At 41.1% G+C, this 20289-nt stretch overlaps 1 protein-coding gene, 1 long non-coding RNA gene and 1 other non-coding gene across 4 annotated transcripts in view; all 3 read left to right on the top strand.

Annotated features, from left to right (window-relative positions):
• The first annotated feature begins 206 nt into the window (after positions 1–206).
• LOC105484826 (nuclear casein kinase and cyclin dependent kinase substrate 1) overlaps positions 207–20289 on the top strand; it is a 37898-nt gene continuing 17815 nt past the window's right edge. The window contains exon 1 of one of the 2 annotated variants that reach the window (XM_011746856.3): positions 207–463. In XM_011746856.3, coding sequence (XP_011745158.1) covers positions 447–463 — 17 coding nt within the window. In that variant the 5' untranslated portion in view covers positions 207–446. The remainder of the gene's footprint in view (positions 464–20289) is intronic. The other variant, XM_011746855.3, reaches the window with a different exon arrangement.
• Positions 474–14701, top strand: LOC139358424 (uncharacterized). The gene is made up of 2 exons (XR_011613223.1): positions 474–6844; positions 7164–14701. It is a non-coding gene; the product is annotated as an uncharacterized lncRNA (long non-coding RNA).
• Positions 19059–19187, top strand: LOC112427275 (small nucleolar RNA SNORA72). The gene has a single exon (XR_003018781.1). It is a non-coding gene; the product is annotated as a small nucleolar RNA SNORA72 (small nucleolar RNA).

Here is a 20289-nt window from a genome sequence, read left to right as displayed (position 1 = left end):
ATTTTTGTTTTGCGGCCGTGCGCTCTCAGAGCATCTTGACTAACAGGACCCCACGGTGAAGGTGGAGCCTGTCAGAGAGTAGGGCGGGGCCTGGAAGACGTGATGATTCAAACGGACTAATGATCTGGGCGCATCTGGCAGAAGTCTCCAATGAGCAGGCGTGTTGGGGAGGAGCGCACAAACCCTAGTGGGTTTGGTTGCACGGCGGCTTTGGCGCATTTTCGGCTGGTTTGATTCATCCATTTTGAAGAGACGGGGGAGCGGGGGGCTCGTCTGTTCCAGGAGCCCTGAACCAAAGAGCAGCGGAGTTTGAGGAGCCAGCAGCTCGGGGTTCGGCAGCAGCGGTCCCATCGGCTGAAGTTCGGGGGGGGTGGGGCGCCGAGCGCGCGGGGTGGGGGGGGTCCTGGTCTTTGGCTTCTCGACTCGGTCCTGTTTCGACAGCGAACATGTCGCGGCCTGTCAGGTCAGTGCGGAGTCTGAGGCCTGGAGCGGGTTGGAGGGGGCTGGGGGCGAGTGGTGAAAAGAGTGGGGGACAGAAGGCTAGAGTCGGTCATCCCCGGTGCCACGCGCGGCCTCCTCCCTTTCGGGGCCCGCGCGCACCCTTGCGCGTGGGGGGCCCTGCTGGCGCGCGGGGGTGGCGGCTGCGCGCCCGTGCGCGCGCCCCTCCCCGCCCCGCGCCGCTGCAGGGCTCCGGTCTGCTCAGCTGCCTCCCCCACCCACCGCACTGGAGCGGGCGGGGTGTCCCTGAACCGCCAGCGCCGGAGGGGGAGGGGTGTGAAGTCAGCGCCCCCAAGAGGCCCCACCTCCTCGGGGCCGTCCCCTTGGAGCCAGCGCTGGGAGGCGGGCGGATTCGAGCTCCACTCCCCACCTTCAGCGAGGAGGGGCGGAGGCACCCGTATTGCCCCTTCCCCCCGCGACTGGCGCGGGGGTGGGGGCCCTGAGCTCTTTTTCTCTAGCGGACGGGGGTGTTCCAGGCAAAGGGGGAGGGGCAGCACACCCAACCGGCCCCGCGTCTGTCCTTCGGGGTCGCTGCAGGCCCCGCCTCCCGGATCGGGCCGAGCGTGGGCGGGACCCGTTTTTTTCCCCCCGGGCAGAAGTGAGAGTTCGGGACTGGATCCTGGAAAATAATGGGCTGCTGCCTCTCTCCCCACCTCGGAGTTTTGAGAGAGTTAACCCCAAAGTTCGCTCTTTCTCTCCGACTAGAAATGTCCTTCCTCGGGGAAATGTCCGTACTCAGGGAGGTGCGGGTTAACAGCACAGCCCAAATCCCGTGTGGTTCTCGTTCCACTCTCACCCGCGTACGCGTCTCGGGATATTTTTGTAACCCTCTTGTCCCCGAGTGACTTTAGTAATAAAAGGGCTAGGTTCGGGTAACCATCAGACTCCATTCTCGGAATTTCAACAAGTTTGCTATTCCCCCAGCGGTCGGTGGAATCGTCCTATGCCATCCTCCAGGCTATTGTATGGAATGTGCCATTTATGGAGGGGTGTGGTTTAGTCCAATCTGTTGAGGCCTTGAAAAGGAGAGCTGTTGCAAATAAATATTTTTAATGTAAGGAATTGGCTTCTTTGCATAGTGTGTTTTCTAAATAAATAGATAAAGGCTTAGTTTTTAAATGTTTTTAACAGTTGTTGCTTCCTCTTCATTCCAAGTTGTATGAGAAACGGAAGTATCTTTAATTAGAGTTCTAAAGAGAGGTTTGGGACCGTGGAAAGGGTTTTGTTCTACACCGTTCTGTCTCCAGACTAGATCATCCTCCAACTGGTGGTGGCATGGGACTGCATACTCCTACACACGGGGTGGGAATGAGGAGAAAGAGCTGCTGTTAGCTCTGTTTCAATCAGCATCTGTGGTAACTCACGATCTCTACTCTGAAAGTTATGCTGGCCTTTTGGTAAGGAGTCTAGATAGCTCTTTCAGAGTTATAGTATGCATAATTTCTTGGCATAAAACTTGACCGATGTATCTCATCAACTCACGTAGAATATTTTCTTTAGGATCAGGTAAAATATACAATAAAATAAAGATTTATTTTACCTGGATTGGATCTTTTGTCTTCTGGAAGTAATTACTGTGTGGTCAAATTAGGTTATTTTTCTCTACCTTTTAAACTTTAATTCACTAAGTTTTGATGACTTTATTTTATTGTGGTGACATTCTTATCTCATCTGCCTGAATTTGTTTTCCCAGATTTAGGTATTGGAACATGAACAGAACATTTTTACTGGAAAACTTGGATTTTTTATGTTACCATGTGGGGATATATATATTAAGCACATTCTATCAGTTTTTTGGAGGCATTGGGACTTCACAACTTTTTTCTTACTCAGTATGTTGTTTAAACTAATTTTGACCTTGTTTATTGCCCCTAATTGAAGAGTGAAGTTAATATGTGTGGGCCGGTTTTTTTTTTTTTTTTTTTTTTTGCCATTTTCAAATTATTAATTTCAGAGCACGTTGGTTACCGAGTATATTTTAGTCATAAATTTTCTTTGTAATTATTTTTTAAAAGAAGTCTTTATTCATGACCAATAATAAAGCAGAAATAATTAAACTTGAGTTTGGTGGTTTGTTAAATTTTGCAATAAAAAAGTCCTGACTTAGGGAAATGCTGTTGTTTCAAAGTATAATTGAAGAATCTGTGTTACTGCATTTAACATCAACAAAAAAAGTGATAGACTTGACCTGATTTCAGAATCATCAGCTTTGTTTTAAAAACAAAAAAGCAAAAGTTGGAAAATATTGTCACTGTGTAGTCTTTTGGGGTATTTTTGCCCTTAGGCCTGTGTATAATTTTGGAGCTTTTCTGGTTCTCATTTTACAATATCCATTTTTATTTTAATATGAACCTAAACATTTTAAGAGCATTTGGAAGTGTACCAGTGGCACCTTAACATCAGTTTCCAAATGAAGGGTGGTATGGTGGACCTTTTGGCTACTGCATGGCTTAGCATAGACCTCTGTCTAGCACGTTATGTTTAACTTTGTTCATACAAGATTGCTGTCTTTACCCTTTGCAGTGGCTGACTTCTAAATGAGAGCTCAAATATTTTAGACCTTGGATTCAAATTAATACCTTAAAATTAGTCTTGGAGCTAGGAAGAGGTTTAGGCAAACTCACTTTATTAAACCTAGTTTAATGGGGACCTGAATAAGTGAGGTGCCTTGCATCACGAACTAGCAGGTGCAAATGTTGGGCCGAGAACCTGGATTTCCCAATTCCCAGTTCTGCTGGTCCCCACCCGCATGATCACCGTACCTTCTGCCCGATCAATATTAATGTTATTAGTGCTGATTAAAGAACATAGTGTATAACATTTTTAACTTTAAAGTACTTTCATGAGTCAGCTTTGTGAGGAAGGAAGGAAAATGCCGTTACTTCTAAGGGGTGAGAAAGCTCAGATTTACTGACTTGCCCAAACTAGAAACCAGATTTCTTGAAATTCAGCTTTGTTACATTCTCCAGAGATCCTCCTCCCTTACTGAAAGTGATCCAGGTTGCTCAAATCAATCTTTTTGCTTCTCCTTGTAACCTAAGTGTGCTTGATACCTTGTCTTTTAACACTTGAGATTGTAAGGAACCTTGCCATTGAAAATTTAGATGTGAAAACATAAGCTCTTACAAGTTGTTATAAAATTTATTTTATTGTTTGTCATGTTTACAAGTAATGTTGAGAATTAACTGCTTTGCCAGGATTCCAGTTTGCTTTCTATTCAGAGAGAATTGTTTGGGCCATGCCTGGATTCTAAAAATTAATATTCTCTCCCCCAAAACAGTTAGTTTCAAGAAGTCCTCAGCTAAAGAGAAAAACTAGAAACTTGAAAATTCAAGGTAATTCAAAATTTGTTATCAAATGTGCACACAAAGACACAAGTTTAATATGGTTGTAGATGAGACTGGCTCATTCTCTTCTGTAGTTTGTATGTGTGTGTGTGAAGTGTGAGTTTATTAACCTTGGATCTATACTTCTTAAAATTACATGTCACTTTCCTCTAAAAAGACATAATTCCTTCAAAGACACGCCATCAAAGATATCTTACATAATTTACAACACCTGAATAATGGGGGAGTTATTTATTTATTTGAGATAGGATTTCCCTCTTGTTGCCCAGGCTGGACTGTAATGGTGCTATCTCGGCTCCCTGCAACCTCTGCCTCCCAGATTCAAGTGATTCTCCTGCCTCAGCCTACAGAGTAGCTGGGATTACAGGCACCCACTACCACACTCAGCTAATTTTTGTTACTTTTAGGAGAGACAGGGTTTCACCATGTTGGTCAGGCTGGTCTCGAACTCCTGACCTCAAGTGATCCACCCACCTCAGCCTCCCAAAGTGCTGGGATTATAGGTATGAGCTACAGCACCGGCCCAGCCGGGAAGTTAATTTTATAAGAAAAGTATTCACTTTTGCTCAACATACATGTAATTAATTATCTGAAAATTACAATGTTTAAAATGTTTTCAGAGTAACTTAACAAACATTGAGAAAAAGTGCAGAGTCAGGAACTGTGCTAGAGGTTTTCACTTTGTTTTATCCTTACTACAACCCTGTAACAACCCTGTAACAAGTATTTTTCTTTATCACCATGTAACATGACAAAACAAGCTTAAAGAGTATGTTACAGTTACAGAGCTATAATAGCAGAGCTAAGGTTTGAGCCCAGATCCGAATACAAAACTAGCATTTTTTTCCATGGTACTAATCTTTCTTGCCTAGTATTCAGTGTGAAGATGGTCAAGTTTTTTTATTTAGTATCTCCTCAATGGTGAATACATTCTATATACATTGATTTTTAGCTCTCTGTATAAAACATTTTAGGAAAAACAGCCAAAATGTTTAACATGAGCATTTTTGCTCAACTCAATATTTAAAATAATTTTCAGAGGTACTTTTTGTTTTGTTTTGTTTTTTGTTTTTTTGAGACAGGGTCTCACTGTCGCCCAGGCAGTAGTGCTGTGGTGTGATGACAGGCTCACTGCATCCTCCCACCTCAGACTTTCCGGTAGCTGGGACTATAGGTGTGGCCCACCATACCTGGCTAGTTTTTTGTAGACAGGGTTTCACCATGTTGTCCAGGCTGAGAGAGAGAATTAACAGTACTAAGTTAAAAAAATAAATAAGCTAGAAAGAACTTAAGTCCAGTTCCTTCAGTTTACTAGTGATGACTTTGAACCCAAGGAGTTAGTGTAGAGATAATAGGCCAGATTTAGATGGCATAAATATCCTTTTTACTCTTTGTATTTACAGTATTTGATTCTACAGAGAATGTTTAGAAGTCCACATTCCTAGTTTGAAACCATTGGGGCCATATGTGGTTTTAAATTATTGAAAAATTTGGAATTCCCAAAAGGTAATAGGATGCGTGTACTGTATAGTAATGTACCATCACTAGTTTAGAATAGTACTCCTATAAACAATCACATTAGTATCTCTAGTGAGGGCCGGGCGCGGTGGCTCACGCCTGTAATCCTAGAACTTTGGGAGGCTGAGGCGGGCGGATCACCTGAGGCGTTTGAGACCAGCCTGGCCAACATGGAGAAACCCTGTCTCTACTAAAAATACAAAATGAGTCGGGCGTGGTGGCAGGCGCCTGTAATCCCAGCTACTTGGGAGGCTGAGGCAGGAAAATCGCTTGAACCCGGGAGGCGGAGGTTGCAGTGAGCTTGCACCATTGCACTCTAGCTTGCACCATTGCACTCGAGCCTGGGCCACAAGAGCTCCATCTCAAAAAACAAAACAAAACAAAAAAATCTCTAGTGAATTTAAGAATTTTCATACAGATATGAAAGGCCTCACATTTAGGTCGTCATGTTTTGCCACCATGTAAGTTATGAAAATACTTAATTTTCAGAACTTTTTGGATTTCGAAATTGTGGGTTGGTGATTGAGGACATTTAACAGCATGAGCTGAAAAAAAATCACTTCTTCGCTTAATAGAATTATCAATTACTGAGCAACTCTTAGGTGCCAAATAATTCCACCAGATACTTTATACATATTTCAAAATCATGCACAACTCTTCAAGGCATATGTTATCCTCATTTCATATGTTAGGCCTGAGGCTAGGATAAATAAAGTAACTGACACAGTTCACCTAACTATTAAGAGATGAAGCAGGAATTTGAATCCTACTGTGAACAACCCAAAGCCAGTTCGTGATCTTTTCAATGTGACATTGTCACAGGGTACACTTTGTCACAGTGTTAGCACATTTTGTCTCCTTTGGAGCAAGTTACAGTTCATAATAGAACTTTTGTGGAGAGGCCTAATTTTCTAGGGAGGAAGAGGAGAAAATGTGAAGAGATTAACGGGAGATACACCTGACAGAAGGAAAAACCAGTGGAATGTTTAGTGTGAGCCTTTGCCTAGAAAATGTTAGGTGGCATTGTTTTAAGTTTATACATTTCAAAATATGAGGGCATTTCCCCTTGACTAGGTGATTCCAAAGCCACCTAAAGGACAAAAAGGAAATGAGGGACTCATTTTACATAAAAATATGGATGCAAAAAATGCTAAACAGACTATTAGCTAACTGAAACCAATGCATACAATAACTCACTGTCATCAGTAGGCTCTTGGAAACTTCTAACTTTAAGCAAAAGGATATACAGTAGACAGGTTCTTGAATAATGTTTTGTTACAAGGTTGATGAGAAAGAACAGTCTTGTGCAACATTTCGCTTAAGGCCCGGGTTTCTAAGAGCCTGTCGGTGACATTAAGTGAGAACTTAACTGTATTAAAAATATATGTGATCAAGTAGGGTTTGTCCCAAGAACAAAACAATCTGTTTCTGTGAGTCAACATATTGAAAGACTAAAGGAAAAACCATTGCATTTGAAAAAGGTGTAGGCCGGGCGCGGTGGCTCAAGCCTGTAATCCCAGCACTTTGGGAGGCCGAGACGGGCGGATCATGAGGTCAGGAGATCGAGACCATCCTGGCTAATACGGTGAAACCCCGTCTCTACTAAAAAATGCAAAAAACTAGCCAGGCGAAGTGGCGGGTGCCTGTAGTCCCAGCTACTCGGGAGGCTGAGGCAGGAGAATGGCGTGAACCCGAGAGGAGGAGCTTGCAGTGAGCTGAGATCCGGCCACTGCACTCCAGCCTGGGTGACAGAGCGAGACTCCGTCTCAAAAAAAAAAAAAAAAAAAAAAAAAGAAAAAGGTGTAATGCCTATTGTAAAACTTAATGCAAATGGAGATGTTGAACTCCATTGGAGTAATAGTATTTTGCAGTTAATAAAGCATTTTACAATTTTCAAAGCTTTTTCTCACTGGTTTCTTCTAGCCCAAAAAACACCATTAGTTAAATAAAGCTAATTTTGAATAAAGGTTTTTGCTTTTTGGGGTTTTTTGGCTTATTTTCCCCAAAAATGTAATAGTCACCATACTGTGTAACTCTGGGATACTGCACCTGTTATAATCTACGTGAATGTTGTCTCTCTAGAGTTGTGTGATTTACAATCTGCATAGCCAAATGGTTTACTTTGGAAACTTTGAACTTAAAAAGTATTGAGCATGCCGAAAAGTGTTTAATTTGCATTTTTAAAACAATTCCTAGCTGTAAAAGGAAAGTGACCGTATTACTCTAAATTCAGAAGTAGCTATTTGAATTGTTGAGACTGGAGACTGCACCTAGGAGACTCGCATGTTGTGGACAATAGGAGGAAAGCTTGATTTATTTGTTTGTTTATTTTTTATTTTATTTTATTTTTTGAGACAGAGTCTCGCTCTGTCGCCCAGGCTGGAGTGCAATGGTGCCATCTCAGCTCACTGCAAGCTCCGCCTCCCGGGTTCATGCCATTCTCCGGCCTCAGCCTCCTGAGTAGCTGGAACTACAGGCGCCCACCACCACGCCCAGCTAATTTTTTTGTATTTTTAGTAGAGACGGGGGTTTCACCGTGTTAACCAGGATGGTCTCGATCTCCTGACCTTGTGATCTGCCCACCTCGGCCTCCCAAAGTGCTGGAATTACAGGCTGAGCCACCACGCCCGGCCCCAAGAGGAAACCTTTTATTTTTTAGCACAAGACCACTTTGGTCAAACTGGGCATCCCTTTGTTTTGTTGGGTAAAAATTATTGCTGTCTAGATTCTAGGAAGTGAAACTAATCGTTATACAGTTATACTGCCATGTTGTAAAATAACTAAATGGTCTTAATTATAAGTCTTTGAAACACTTTAGATGAAGAGGCCACAGGCTGCTTAAGAGTGTTTCAACTAGGTATTGCAGTTTTCAGGTGCTTCTTGGTATTATCTATTATTTGAATTGTGTATCTGTTCAGTTCTGTGCTAAGCAAGGCGATCTTCAGGGAGATTTCCTTTCCAGCTACCTTTGGTTGGAGTGTTCTAGGTCACAAGAAAATAACTTAGGAAATGAACTGCTGAAGAAACTAAATATTAGCTCCACTGAAAGAGTAAAAGTCGGTCCTGCTACCTCTTACGCTGGGATAACATACAGCTGCTTATCTTCCAAAGACTTGCTGCAGCTCTAGAGATTCATAACAACCCCTCTTCCTTGAGTGACTACTGCTTTCTTACAGAGAAACTTAGTTCTGTAAAATCAGAGACTGTCAGAAACTTTACTGTTTGGAATTCTATCAGTAAAAATGAAACATCACACTTTGTCAGGAAGATCTAAGTCATTTTGACACAGAGAACTAGCTTTGATTTACAACTTCAGAGCTTTGGATAAAATTCTGCATCTACCCTAACTTCTTTCCCAGGAAATAGGACCCTAGTTCCACTCTGCAGTTCAGACCTGATATTGATCCCTTTAACACAGTTCTGTGCTTATAGTCTATCAAGATACTGCTTCATTTATCTTAGTTCTACACTTCTGCAAACTTCTGTAACTTTTTCTGTTATGTGAGATGCTCCACACTTCTCTGATGTGCTTGTCCTTCATTGTATTCAGTTAATAAACCTAACTTTGTCAGGCTACAGGTTTGTCCCTAGCGTTTGAGTTAGACAGTTTCGAAGATACCACCGAGGTTTCCAAGATGATGGGACTCTACTCAGTAATTGCGCATCTGAGACCCCTTCAGTCTCATACATTGGAGGTTTCTCTGTCTCCAGTTGCATAGGTTTTACACTAAGCTTCCATTAGGAAAAATCTAACCTAGCTGACTTCATTTATCAAATACTTTATCTTATGCTCATTGAAATTTGTGTGTGACTTTTTTTTTTTTTTTTTTTTTTTGAGACGAGTCTTGCTCTGTCGCCCAGGCTGAAGTACAGTGGCGCGATCTTGGCTCACTGCAAGCTCACTTCCCAGGTTCACGCCATTCTCCTGCCTCAGCCTGCCGAGTAGCTGGGACTACATGTGCCCGCCACCATGCCCGGCTAATTTTTTGTATTTTTAGTAGAGACAGGGTTTCACCATGTTAGCCAGGATGGTCTCGATCTCCTGACCTCAAGTGATCTGCCCGCCTCAGCCTCTGAAGGCAGGATTACAGGCGTGAGCCACCACGCCCAGCAGTGTGTGACTTTAAAAGAAAACATTTTCCTATACGGTGAAACTGAACCTGGTAAGTTGTGAAATAAAGTAACGAGTCTTGGGAATAAGGAGTGCCTTATAAGAGTTAATACTTATTCGTAGGGCTAACCCATTAACAAGTTGGTAAAATATATATATATATACTTAGTAGGAAATTGTGATCTAGTAAATGTGTCTGGCTTAGTCATTCAGAACACCTTTACCCACCTCCGTTTTCTGCAGAAATTAGAAACATCCGATTTGAAAAAATTAGGAACTCTTTTCTATAATGCTATTGGGGATTTTGTTTTTATTTTTGCTTTCTCATATCTTGTGGCTTTGTTGTGAATTTTATATTTGTTTTATTTTTTTGAGACGGGGTCTCAATCTGTCGCTCAGACTGGAATGCAGTGGCCTGATCTCATTGCAACATCAGCTTCCTGGGCTCAAGCGATCCTCCCACCTCAGTCTCCCAAGTAACTGGGACTACAGGCGCGTGCCATCACGACTGGCTGATTTTTTTTTTTTTTTTTTAGAAAAGACGGTATTGCCGTGTGGTTCAGGCTGGTCTCGAACTCCTGGTACTTGAGCAATCCTGCCGTGTCCGCCTCCCAGAGTGCTGTGATTACAGGTGTGAGCTACCACAACCGGAGGGAATTTGATATTTTAAATTGTGAATAGGATGGGCCAGGTGTGGTGGTTTACGCCTATAATCCCAGCACTTTGGGAGACCAAGGTGGGTGGATTGCTTGAGTCCTGGAGTTTGAGGGCAGCCTGGCCAACATGGTGAAACCCCGTCTCTACTAAACATTAAAAAAAAAAAAAAAAAATTAGCCGTCTGTGGTGGTGCACAACTGTAATCCCAGCTACTGGGGAGGCTGAGGCAGGAGAATCACCGGAACTTTGGAGGCAGAGGTTGCAATGAGCCATCATCATGCCACTGCACTGCATCCAGCCTGGACAACAGAGGGAGACACTCTCTCAAAACAAAAAAACCTAAAGTAAATAATTGGATGATGTAAAATACAGTCAAAACAATGTATTTAGGCCAAAAGGAACTTAAAGGTCAAGATAAGTGAAGCTATTGTAAGAAATTACCCGGAGGTGGCCAGTGCAGTGGCTCACACCTATAATCCTAACACTTTGGGAGGCCAAGGAGGGCATATCACTTGAGTCAAGGAATTCGAGACCAACCTGAGCAATGGGGAGACCTCATCTCTACAAAAAAAATAAACAAAATCAGCCAGACATGGCGTTGCACAACTGTAGTCCCAGCTACTTAAGATGCTGAGGCAGGAGGATTGCTTGAGCTCAGGAGTTTGAGACTAACCTGGGCAATATGCCGAAACTCCATCTCTACAAAAAAATTTAGCCAGTGTTTGTAGTCCCAGCTACTGGAGTAGGGGGTGAGGTGGGAAGATCGCTTGAGCCCAGGAGGTCCAGGCTGCTGTTAGCTGTCATTGCAGAGTGAGACCCTGTCTCAAAAAAAAAAAAAAAATTTGAGTTCTGTTCAGGCATTCTGCCCTCAAATGTTTTTACATGCTGAGAAAATCTTGCATGTGAGATTTCTTAATCATCTTTGAGGTGGGAAGAGTGGAAAGAGGTAAATGTTCCAAATTTTAAAGGGAAGGTAGCAGTACTTGGTGTGCAGCAACTTTAATTGCATCAGTTATTTGGAAGAGTTAGATTTGTAAAGACTTAGGAAAGGAAGGCTTGAGAAGCTGCATCAACAGTGGCATGTGTGGATTATAGGTTTGGAAGGACTTGAGTTGGAAAATTGCTTTTACCACTTAATGGCTTGCAGTAAAGTTACTTGGCCTTTTGAGCATTAGTTTCCTCAGTTAATTAGCTCCTCTTGTGACATTAGGGTGAGAATTAAATGAGAATTTAGACAAAGTAGTATATTTCAAATATCTGAAGTAACTGCTGTTATAATTACTACTAAAAGTCACCGTGGATTTACACACAAAAAGAATATCTTATAGATCAGTAGTCTTCATAATGTTTGCTTTTGGAGGTAACTTAAACATTTGATTCAAATTTTATGTAGTTGTTTGAGACAGGTTCCCCCTCTGTCACCCAGGCCAGAGTGCAGTGTGGTGATCTCGGCTCACACTGCAACCTCCAGCCTCCCGGGCTCAAGCTATTCTCCCACCTCAGCCCCTGGAATGGCTGGGACTTCACAGGTGCGTGCCACCACACCCAGCTAATTTATTTGTATTTATTTTTGTAGAGATGAAGTTTCTTCATGATACCTAGGCTGATCTCTGATCTCGAATTTATGGGCTGAAGCAATCCGCCCACCTCGGCCTCCCACAGTGCTGGGACTACAGGTATGGGCTGTGGACCACCACACCTGGCTCAAATTTTAGTATATGTGCTACTGAAGTGAGCACGCCTGGTTCAAATTTTAAGTATAATTTTGGGCCAGGCGTAGTAGTTCCCGCCTGTAATCTCAGCATGGTGGGAGGATTGCATAAGCCCAGGAGTTGGAGACCAGCCTGGGCAACCTGTCTCTACAAAAAAAATTAGCTGGGCATGGTAGTGTCCACCTGTAGTCCTAGGTACTCTGGAGGCTACAGTGAGCCACAACAGTCCAGCCTGGGTGACAGTAAAAGCCTGTCTTTTAAAAATAAATAGGCTGGGCATGGTGGCTTATGCTTGTAATCCTAGCACTTTGGGAGGCCGAGGCGGGCAGATCACTTCAGGTCTGGAGTTTGAAACCAGCCTGGCCAACATGAGGGAACTCTGTCTCTACTAAAAATACAAAAAAGTTAGCCGGGCATGATGGCGGGCGCCAGTAATCTCAGCTACTGGGGAGGCTGAGGCAGGAGAATTGCTTGAACCTGGGAGGCGGAGGTTGCAGTGAGCCGAGATCCCTCCATCTCAAAAAAAAAAAAAAAAAATAGATAAATACAATTTTGGAAGTAAAGTTTAGTAGTTTTCTTTAATGTGGAACTTTCAGTTTTTCACATTAAAATTCATTTTGAATGGTTATTGGGGAGGTAATATTGATAAAATCCAATTGATAATTACCAGTAAATTCTTAGAAAACCTATTTTGGCAGAACACAGGTTGGGCAATTCTGTAATGAGATAATTTTTAAAATATGATACTATAAGACAAATGTATACTTTTAAAATACTTTTGATTAGCTGTGTTCGATTTTATGATTCCTGGGAAGATTTTGTTCGAACAAAAAGTATTTACTGCTCAAAAGTTTAACTGTCACTGATTTAAATGAACTAATTTCCTTTTTAAAAAATTTATTAGATGTAATCCCAGCACTTTGGGAGGCCGAGACGGGCGGATCACGAGGTCAGGAGATCGAGACCATCCTGGCTAACACGATGAAACCCCGTCTCTACTAAAAAATACAAAAAACTAGCCGGGCGCGGTGGCGGGCGCCTGTAGTCCCAGCTACTCGGGAGGCTGAGGCAGGAGAATGGCGTAAACCCGGGAGGCGGAGCTTGCAGTGAGCTGAGATCCGGCCACTGCACTCCAGCCTGGGCGACAGAGCGAGACTCCGTCTCAAAAAAAAAAAAAAAAAAAAAAAAAAAAAAATTTATTAGAGCAAAAGAATTCTGTGAAAATACCGTGGTTTTATTTCAACAAGGATTTTGACAGCTTCACGTAAGGTCCTTGTAAGATGGAGAAATACAGGCAGAATGATAGTTCAGTGTGAGGGACTTTGCCTGAGCAGCCTTACCCAGAGAGGGCTGGCAAATAAATAGTTACCCTGGAAGACTTTCCACTGATGCCTGAAAGGGTTCTGTTCTTGGTGTATCTTATAATTAATGATATGGATGAGGACACTGATGGTGTGCTGATTAAATTTGCAGTTGATAAGAAGTTGGGGAAGATAAATAATATGCTGAAATAGCAGGATCAGGATATCAAATGGTCTTAGATTATGGAAAAGGAGGTTTTAGTCATTGGAATTACGATATGTAGTCCACTGAATGATGGAACAGTCCAAAAGGGAACTGAAATCTTGGATTGCATTTAAGTATAGAGTAGAATAGGAAGAGGAGGGTCATAATCCTGATCTGCTCCGCTCCCCATTCCCCATCTTTTTATAACCATATTATGTTTCATCCTGGGCGCTGCTTTAATATTTACTAAATCCAAGGTGGTATGGAGGAAAGCAGCTAGAGCATGAAGAGAGTACTTGAAATATGAGGAAGTGTTAAAAAGGAACCCTAGTATTTAGCTTCAAAGAAAAAGTGGGAATAGTCATATAAATTTAAGGAATGCTCTGAAGAGGAGGGGTTAGATTTAGACCATGCTAATCCCAGGAGGTAGAACTAGATAGAACCAGTGAGTGGACATTAGAGGCAGATTCATCTCATTGTAAAGAACTATTTAATTATTGGAATTTTCTTTCTTTTTTTTGAGACAGAGTTTTGCTCTGTCGCCCAGACTGGAGTGCAGTGGTGCAATCTCGGCTCGCTGCAACTTCTGTCCCTGGGTTCAAGCTATTCTCCTGCCTCAGTCTCCCAACTACCTGGGATTACAGGTGCCCACAAACACGCCTGGCTAATTTTTTAACTTTTTTTTTTTTAGTAGAGATGGGGTTTTATCATGTTGGCCAGGCTGGTATTGAACTCCTGACCTCAGGTGCTCCACACACCTCGACCTCCCAAAGTGCTGGGATTACAGGGGTGAGCCACTACGCCTGGCAATTACTGGAATTTTCTTAGCATAGGCTGCCTTGGAGATCACGAGAGGTTCTCAGTCATTCCCTTCTAGGGATATTTGTTAACAGGATACAAGCTAAAGGTTGAATTAGATTGTCCAGCTCTACTACATATAATACTCTCGGCACCACCATATCTCCTACCCCATTACCATCAAGCTTTGATAGGCTTTATGAATGCTTTAAACTTAAAAAATGGTTTAAAAATTTTTAGTCTAAATGGTAACCTGAACTTTGCCATGAAGTCAGAAATAAAAATAGAGAAGGCTGGATGTGGTGGCTCATGCTTGTAATCCTAGCACTTTGAGAGGCCAAGGAGGGAGGATCACTTGAGGCCAGGAGTTCAAGACCACCAGCCTGGTAAACAGCAAAACTTGGTCTCTACAAAAAAAAATTTTTAATTAACTGGCCATTGTGACACACACCTGTAATCTCAACTCCCCAGGAGGCTGATTTGGGAGAATTGCTTGAGTCCAGGAGTTTGAGGCTGTCGTGAGCTATGATCACACCACTGCACTTCATGCACTCCAGCCTGGATGACAGAGCAGACCCTGTCTCCAAAAAAAAAAAAAAAAAAAAAAAAAGGATATTTTGGTATTACATTTTAGTGAAATGAACAGGAAAACAAAGACAATCTTTCTGAATGATACTAGAACCGATACTTTTAAAACTTACATATTTTTCAACAAAGTGATTCATCATCATATCCAAATAAGAGTTAGTTATGCGTTCAAAATTACAGTGGTATTCTGGGTGGAATGAGTTAATACTTATAAGTAATAATAGCTATTTTTGATATTTATATACCTTGCATAAATGTTCTGAAATGTTCTCAACACTCTTGTTATTCCTATAACAGGTATTGTTATTCCTGTTTTACAGATGAGGAGACTAAAGTTCAGTGAGGAGAAGTAACTTGCTTGAGGATATACAACTAGTAAGAGTCAGGACGTAAATTCAAGAATCTGTGTTTTTAACCTCTATGTTATATTGAAATTTAATGCTATCCTCCAGTTCTAGTTATTGATACTCATTTTACATTGAAGAGTTAGTTTAGCTTGACATTTAACTTAATACAATCATGTGACATATAGCACCAGGGATACATTCTGAGAACTGCATTTTTAGGCGATTTGCATGTATTTCCACAAAACCAAATGGTATAGTCTCCTGCACACCTAGGCTGTATGGTATAGCCTATTGCTCCTAGACTATAAATGTGTATAGCATGTTACTGTACTGAATATTGTAGGTAATTGTAAGACAGTGGTAGGTATTTATATATCTAAACATAGAAAAAGTACAGTAAAAATATGGAACAATAATCTTATGAGACCGTTGTCATGTATGCAGTTCACCATAATGTCATGCAGCACATGATTGTATTGAAGAAATTAGAATGTTTCTTTGTTTTCACCTAGAAATAGAACCTCTCATGCCCTGGGACTTATAAAATTCTTAAGTGCTGGATTTCTGTCCTGTCCTCTCATTAGGAACAAATTCATCAAAAATGCATTTCAAGCCTAGACAAAGCAAGCCTCTAAATGGTGGAAATAATGTTATTTATATTATTTTGAATAAGCATCTTTAGAAGACAGGACATTGTTTGGGAAATGAAACTTTTTGTTGTTGTTGTTTTTTGTTTTTGAGATGGAGTCTCACTCTATCACCCAGGCTGGAGTGCAGTGGCACAGTCTTGGCGCACTGTAACCTCTGCCTCCCAGGTTCAAGCGATTCTCGTGCCTCAGCTTCCCAAGTAGCTGGGATTACAGGCGACCGCCACCACACCTGGTTAATTTTTTGTATTTTTAGTAGAGATGGGGTTTCTCCATGTTAGTCAGGCTGGTCTTGAACTCCTGACCTCAGGTGATCCATCCGCCTCAGCCTCCTAAAGTGCTGGGATTACAGGCGTGAGCCACTGAGCCCGGCCTGAACCAAATTATTATGAGTCATTATGAGTCATCATGAATGGCCCTTGTTATCACAGATCTTTTATTTATTTAAGTTATTTTATCTTTTCCCTCTTTAGCATTTATGGATGACTATATTTGTTTCTGACTGATTGTCCTTAATAAGGCAGAATTGCTTCTATATTCAGAATTTGCTTTACACTGATTTTATGGTTTTTGTGATAAATGGCATTGTATGAGATAATTCTGGCTGTTTTCAGATCATTGAAAGTTAAAATATTTCGTATTTCAATGGAAGGGGGATAGTCTTTCAATTTAATTTTGAAATTTAATTTTTTATATAATGTCAATATAGTCTACATGGCATTTCTGTAGTTCTGTTTGTTGAAAAGTAGGATAGAAAAAAATGTACTAAATAAAAAGTATCCTTTTTAATGTCTTAGGTTTAAAGTAACAAGTTACAGGCCAGGCCTCACAGCTGTAATCCCAGCATTTTGGGAGATTAAGGCGAGATGATTGCTTGAGGCCAGGAGTTTGAGACCAGCCTGGGAAACATAGAAAGGCCCCGTCTCTCCAAAAAAATTGTTTTTAAATTAGCCAGGCATGGTGGCTGTGTGCCTTTCTGTAGTTCCAGGAGCTGAGGTGGGAGGATCACTTGAGCTCAGGAGTTGGAGGCTACAGTGAGCTATGATTGTGCCACTGCACTCCAGCCTGGGTGACAGAACAAGACCCTGTCTCGATGGATGGATGGATGGATGGATGGATGGATGGATGGATGGATGGATGGATGGAAGATAGGTAGGTAGGTCTGTCTAGATAGATAAGGCGATTAAGTTTTCTGTTGTGAAGGGCAGTTAATTTTTAATGACAGATACTATGAAAAACAGTATTGTGATCATAATGCAGTATGATCATTTGCAATGACCATTTTCTGTATTATATTTTAATATAATGCCAACCGTTATATTTATTAATTTAATATTTATTATTTAATTTATTATTTAAACTTATTTAATTGTGTAGAATATCTTTTAAATTTGTCAAGCAACTTAGGTTATCAGTTCCAACAGAGGAAGAACTAAGTAAGGCCCAGAGGAATTATATGATGTTCTTGACATTCTAGAACCAGAACCCAGGATTCCTAGTACAAAGATTCTGTATTAATACCTTTCTTGAGTGTTTCTAGTGATAGAGTAAGGAAGTAGCCATTGTTAGCAAACAGTTAAAGCTCTTTATGTCGAACCTACACTTAATGTGGATTGCTGAAGCTCAGCTGTACCTCTACTACTCCTTTCACATCAAAGCCCTAAAGTAGCTAACATGTTTTCCCATTTTACAAGTTAAATATTCTCAATTTATTCATTTGTACTTCATATATCATTTACCATTCTGATTGTCCATTCTTATATAGTTTCATAGGATATATCTATTGCTACGTTGTACCCAGAAACTGGGTAATAATGTTAGTTGCCACCCCACAAGCATGAGATAAGCTAGAATTATACCTACAAGTTCAGAACCTGTATGTTAATTATTAGAGGATAAGATGTAAGAGTTCCTCTTCTAGATACCGTCCTTCCCCTGTTTCCATGACCCTCCTTTTTTTTAATCCTAAATAATACAGAAAATGGTCATGTTTGCATTATCATCATCATGCTATTTTCCATGGCATTTGTCATTAAAAATCACTGTTTTGCCAGAACATGGCAGGCATTTCCATATTAGCCCCAAAATATTAGATTTTTTCATAGTCATATTTTTAAGAAAGAAAATATATTTTTATTGTAATAAAATATGCTTAGCAGAAAATTTACCATCTTAACCTTTTTTTTTTTTTTTTTTTTTTTTTTTTTTTTTTTGGAGACAGAGTCTCGCTCTGTTGCCAGACTGGAGTGCAGTGGTGCGATCCCTGCTCACTGCAACCTCTGCCTCCTGGGTTCAAGCAATTCTCCTGCGTCATGCTCCCGAGTAGATGGCACTACAGGCACGCACCACCACACCCAGCTAATTTTTGTATTTTTAGTAGAGACGGATTTTCACCATGTTGGCCAGGATGGTCTCGATCTTTTGACCTTGTGATCCGCCTACCTTGGCCTCCCAAAGTGCTGGGATTACAGGCACGAGCCACCACGCCTGGCCCATCTTAACCATTTTTAAGTATATAGTTCGGTACTGTTAAGTATTTGACATTGTTGTAAAGAACTCTTAATCTTGCAAAACTGAAACTAAACCCACTAAACAATAGCTCCTCATCCCCACTCTTCTAGCCTCTGGCAACCACCACTCTACTTTGTGTCTCTAGAATTCATCTACTCTAGGTCCCTCATGTATATGGAATTAATGGTCATATTTAAAGTTAGCTTCCCTAATAATACGGTATCTTTGGTAATATAAACTCAGCTTCTTACAATAAAATATATAGTTGGAGTATATTTAATGGTTGTGATTAAACTAAAGAAAAACAGAAGGTGGAACTCCGTAAGAGCCTTGTTTTTTTCTCTTTCTAATGCTGAGTACGTAACTATATCTTCCTCTACATATAAGCCCAAGCCATTTTTTCCATAATTCACCTCCATCCATATCATCTCCACATACTATACTAGAAGGTGGACCAGTGTTTGCATTCTGACCATCCTGTCTTTGAATTTAAATGATGTCTTAATCTATACAACCAAGAATATCCCTCTGCTCAGGTTTGAGTATAGGTGGTAGCATATATTTCTCTTAATTTTTTAAATTCACTTGATTGAGTTAGGCCTACAGTAAAAGTACATTTTTTAATCTAAGGCTCTTTTGCCAGGCAGGCTGTTTGGGTACTAACATGGAAGCATATATCTATCTCTCTCTAGAGAAGGAGTATTAAACTTTTAGATTTAGAATGCAAAGTACAAAAATAGAAATGAAGCTTTGTTTGAGATGTTAAAGGTACCTTACTTGCTAGGGAGTACTTAAAATCATTTAGAGTTAAATAGATTGTGCAAATATTCTCACTGTTTTGATTTTATAATAGGACAGGCTAACCATTCACTTTATTAAGATCATGCATATATCCCCAGAACTAGTTATTTCCCTAGGTCTAGTTTTATAAAATGCTGCTGATAAACCAGGTCTGTAAAATTGGAAAAGGAAAAAAAAGTTTAGAAACAAAAGAATAAAGTCAAATACATAGATATACATAAATTTGTGAGGCTTTCATAGTTTTTTAAATAAAGCATCTTTTGACTGGACCAATTAATTTGTTTCCTTCCCCTTCTGTATAAGGCTTAACATTACCATAATTTTTGTGCATTATAATGTAACTGTACTATACCTAAAAATTGCCTTTGCCTTGAAAAGCTTAGTAATAACCTTGTTTATCAAGTATACATATATAGGTGTGTAGCAGTAAGAGTAAGATATCATTTACAATGTTAGCTTATAAATATGGTATCTTTGTATATAATGAATATATAGGTACATGATGATTTGGTTCATTTTGCTGTTTTATGTATATTTGTTTGGAGAGATGGGAGATTGTTTTGTAGAAAAGAATGGTATTTGAGGCCAGGCGTGATGGCTCATGCCTGTAATCCCAGCACTTTGGGAGGCCAACGCGGGCAGATCACGAGATCAGGGGTTCAAGACCAGCCTGGCCAACGTGGTGAAACCCTGTCTCTACTAAAGATACAAAAAATTAGCCGGGCGTGGTGGCGGTTACCTGTAATCTCAGCTACTCGGGAGACTGAGACAGGAGAATCACTTGAACTTGGGAGGCAGAGGTTGCCGTGAGCTGAGATCTTGCCATTGCACTCCAGCCTGGGCGACAGGGCAAGACTTCATCTCAAAAAAAAAAAAAAGAGAAGAAAAGAATGGTATTGGAATTATCACTGAGATGAGCAGTATGAGAATTGTAGCTTGACATACTTGTGGTTTACACTAGGCTTTCTTGTAACAGAAAGTTAAGTATTTTGGCTTGAGAAGTGGGGGCCCTTAAAAAATACTTTTTGGCTGGGTGCAGTGGCTCGTGCCTGTAATCCCAGCACTTTGGGAGCTGAGGCAGGATGACTGCCTGAGCTTAGGAGTTTGAGACCAGCCTGGGCAATGCAGGGAGACCCTGTCTACAAAAAATGAAAAAAATTAGACAGCATGCGTCTGTAGTCCCAGCTACTCAGGAGGCTGAGGCAGGCGGATTACTTGGGCCCAGTAGGTCAAGGCTGTCGTGAGCCA

Source organism: Macaca nemestrina, chromosome 1, assembly GCF_043159975.1.
Source record: "Macaca nemestrina isolate mMacNem1 chromosome 1, mMacNem.hap1, whole genome shotgun sequence".
NCBI lineage: Eukaryota > Metazoa > Chordata > Mammalia > Primates > Cercopithecidae > Macaca > Macaca nemestrina.
The sequence above is the reverse complement of the archived record's forward strand: the minus strand, read 5'-3'. Positions and strand labels throughout refer to the sequence as shown.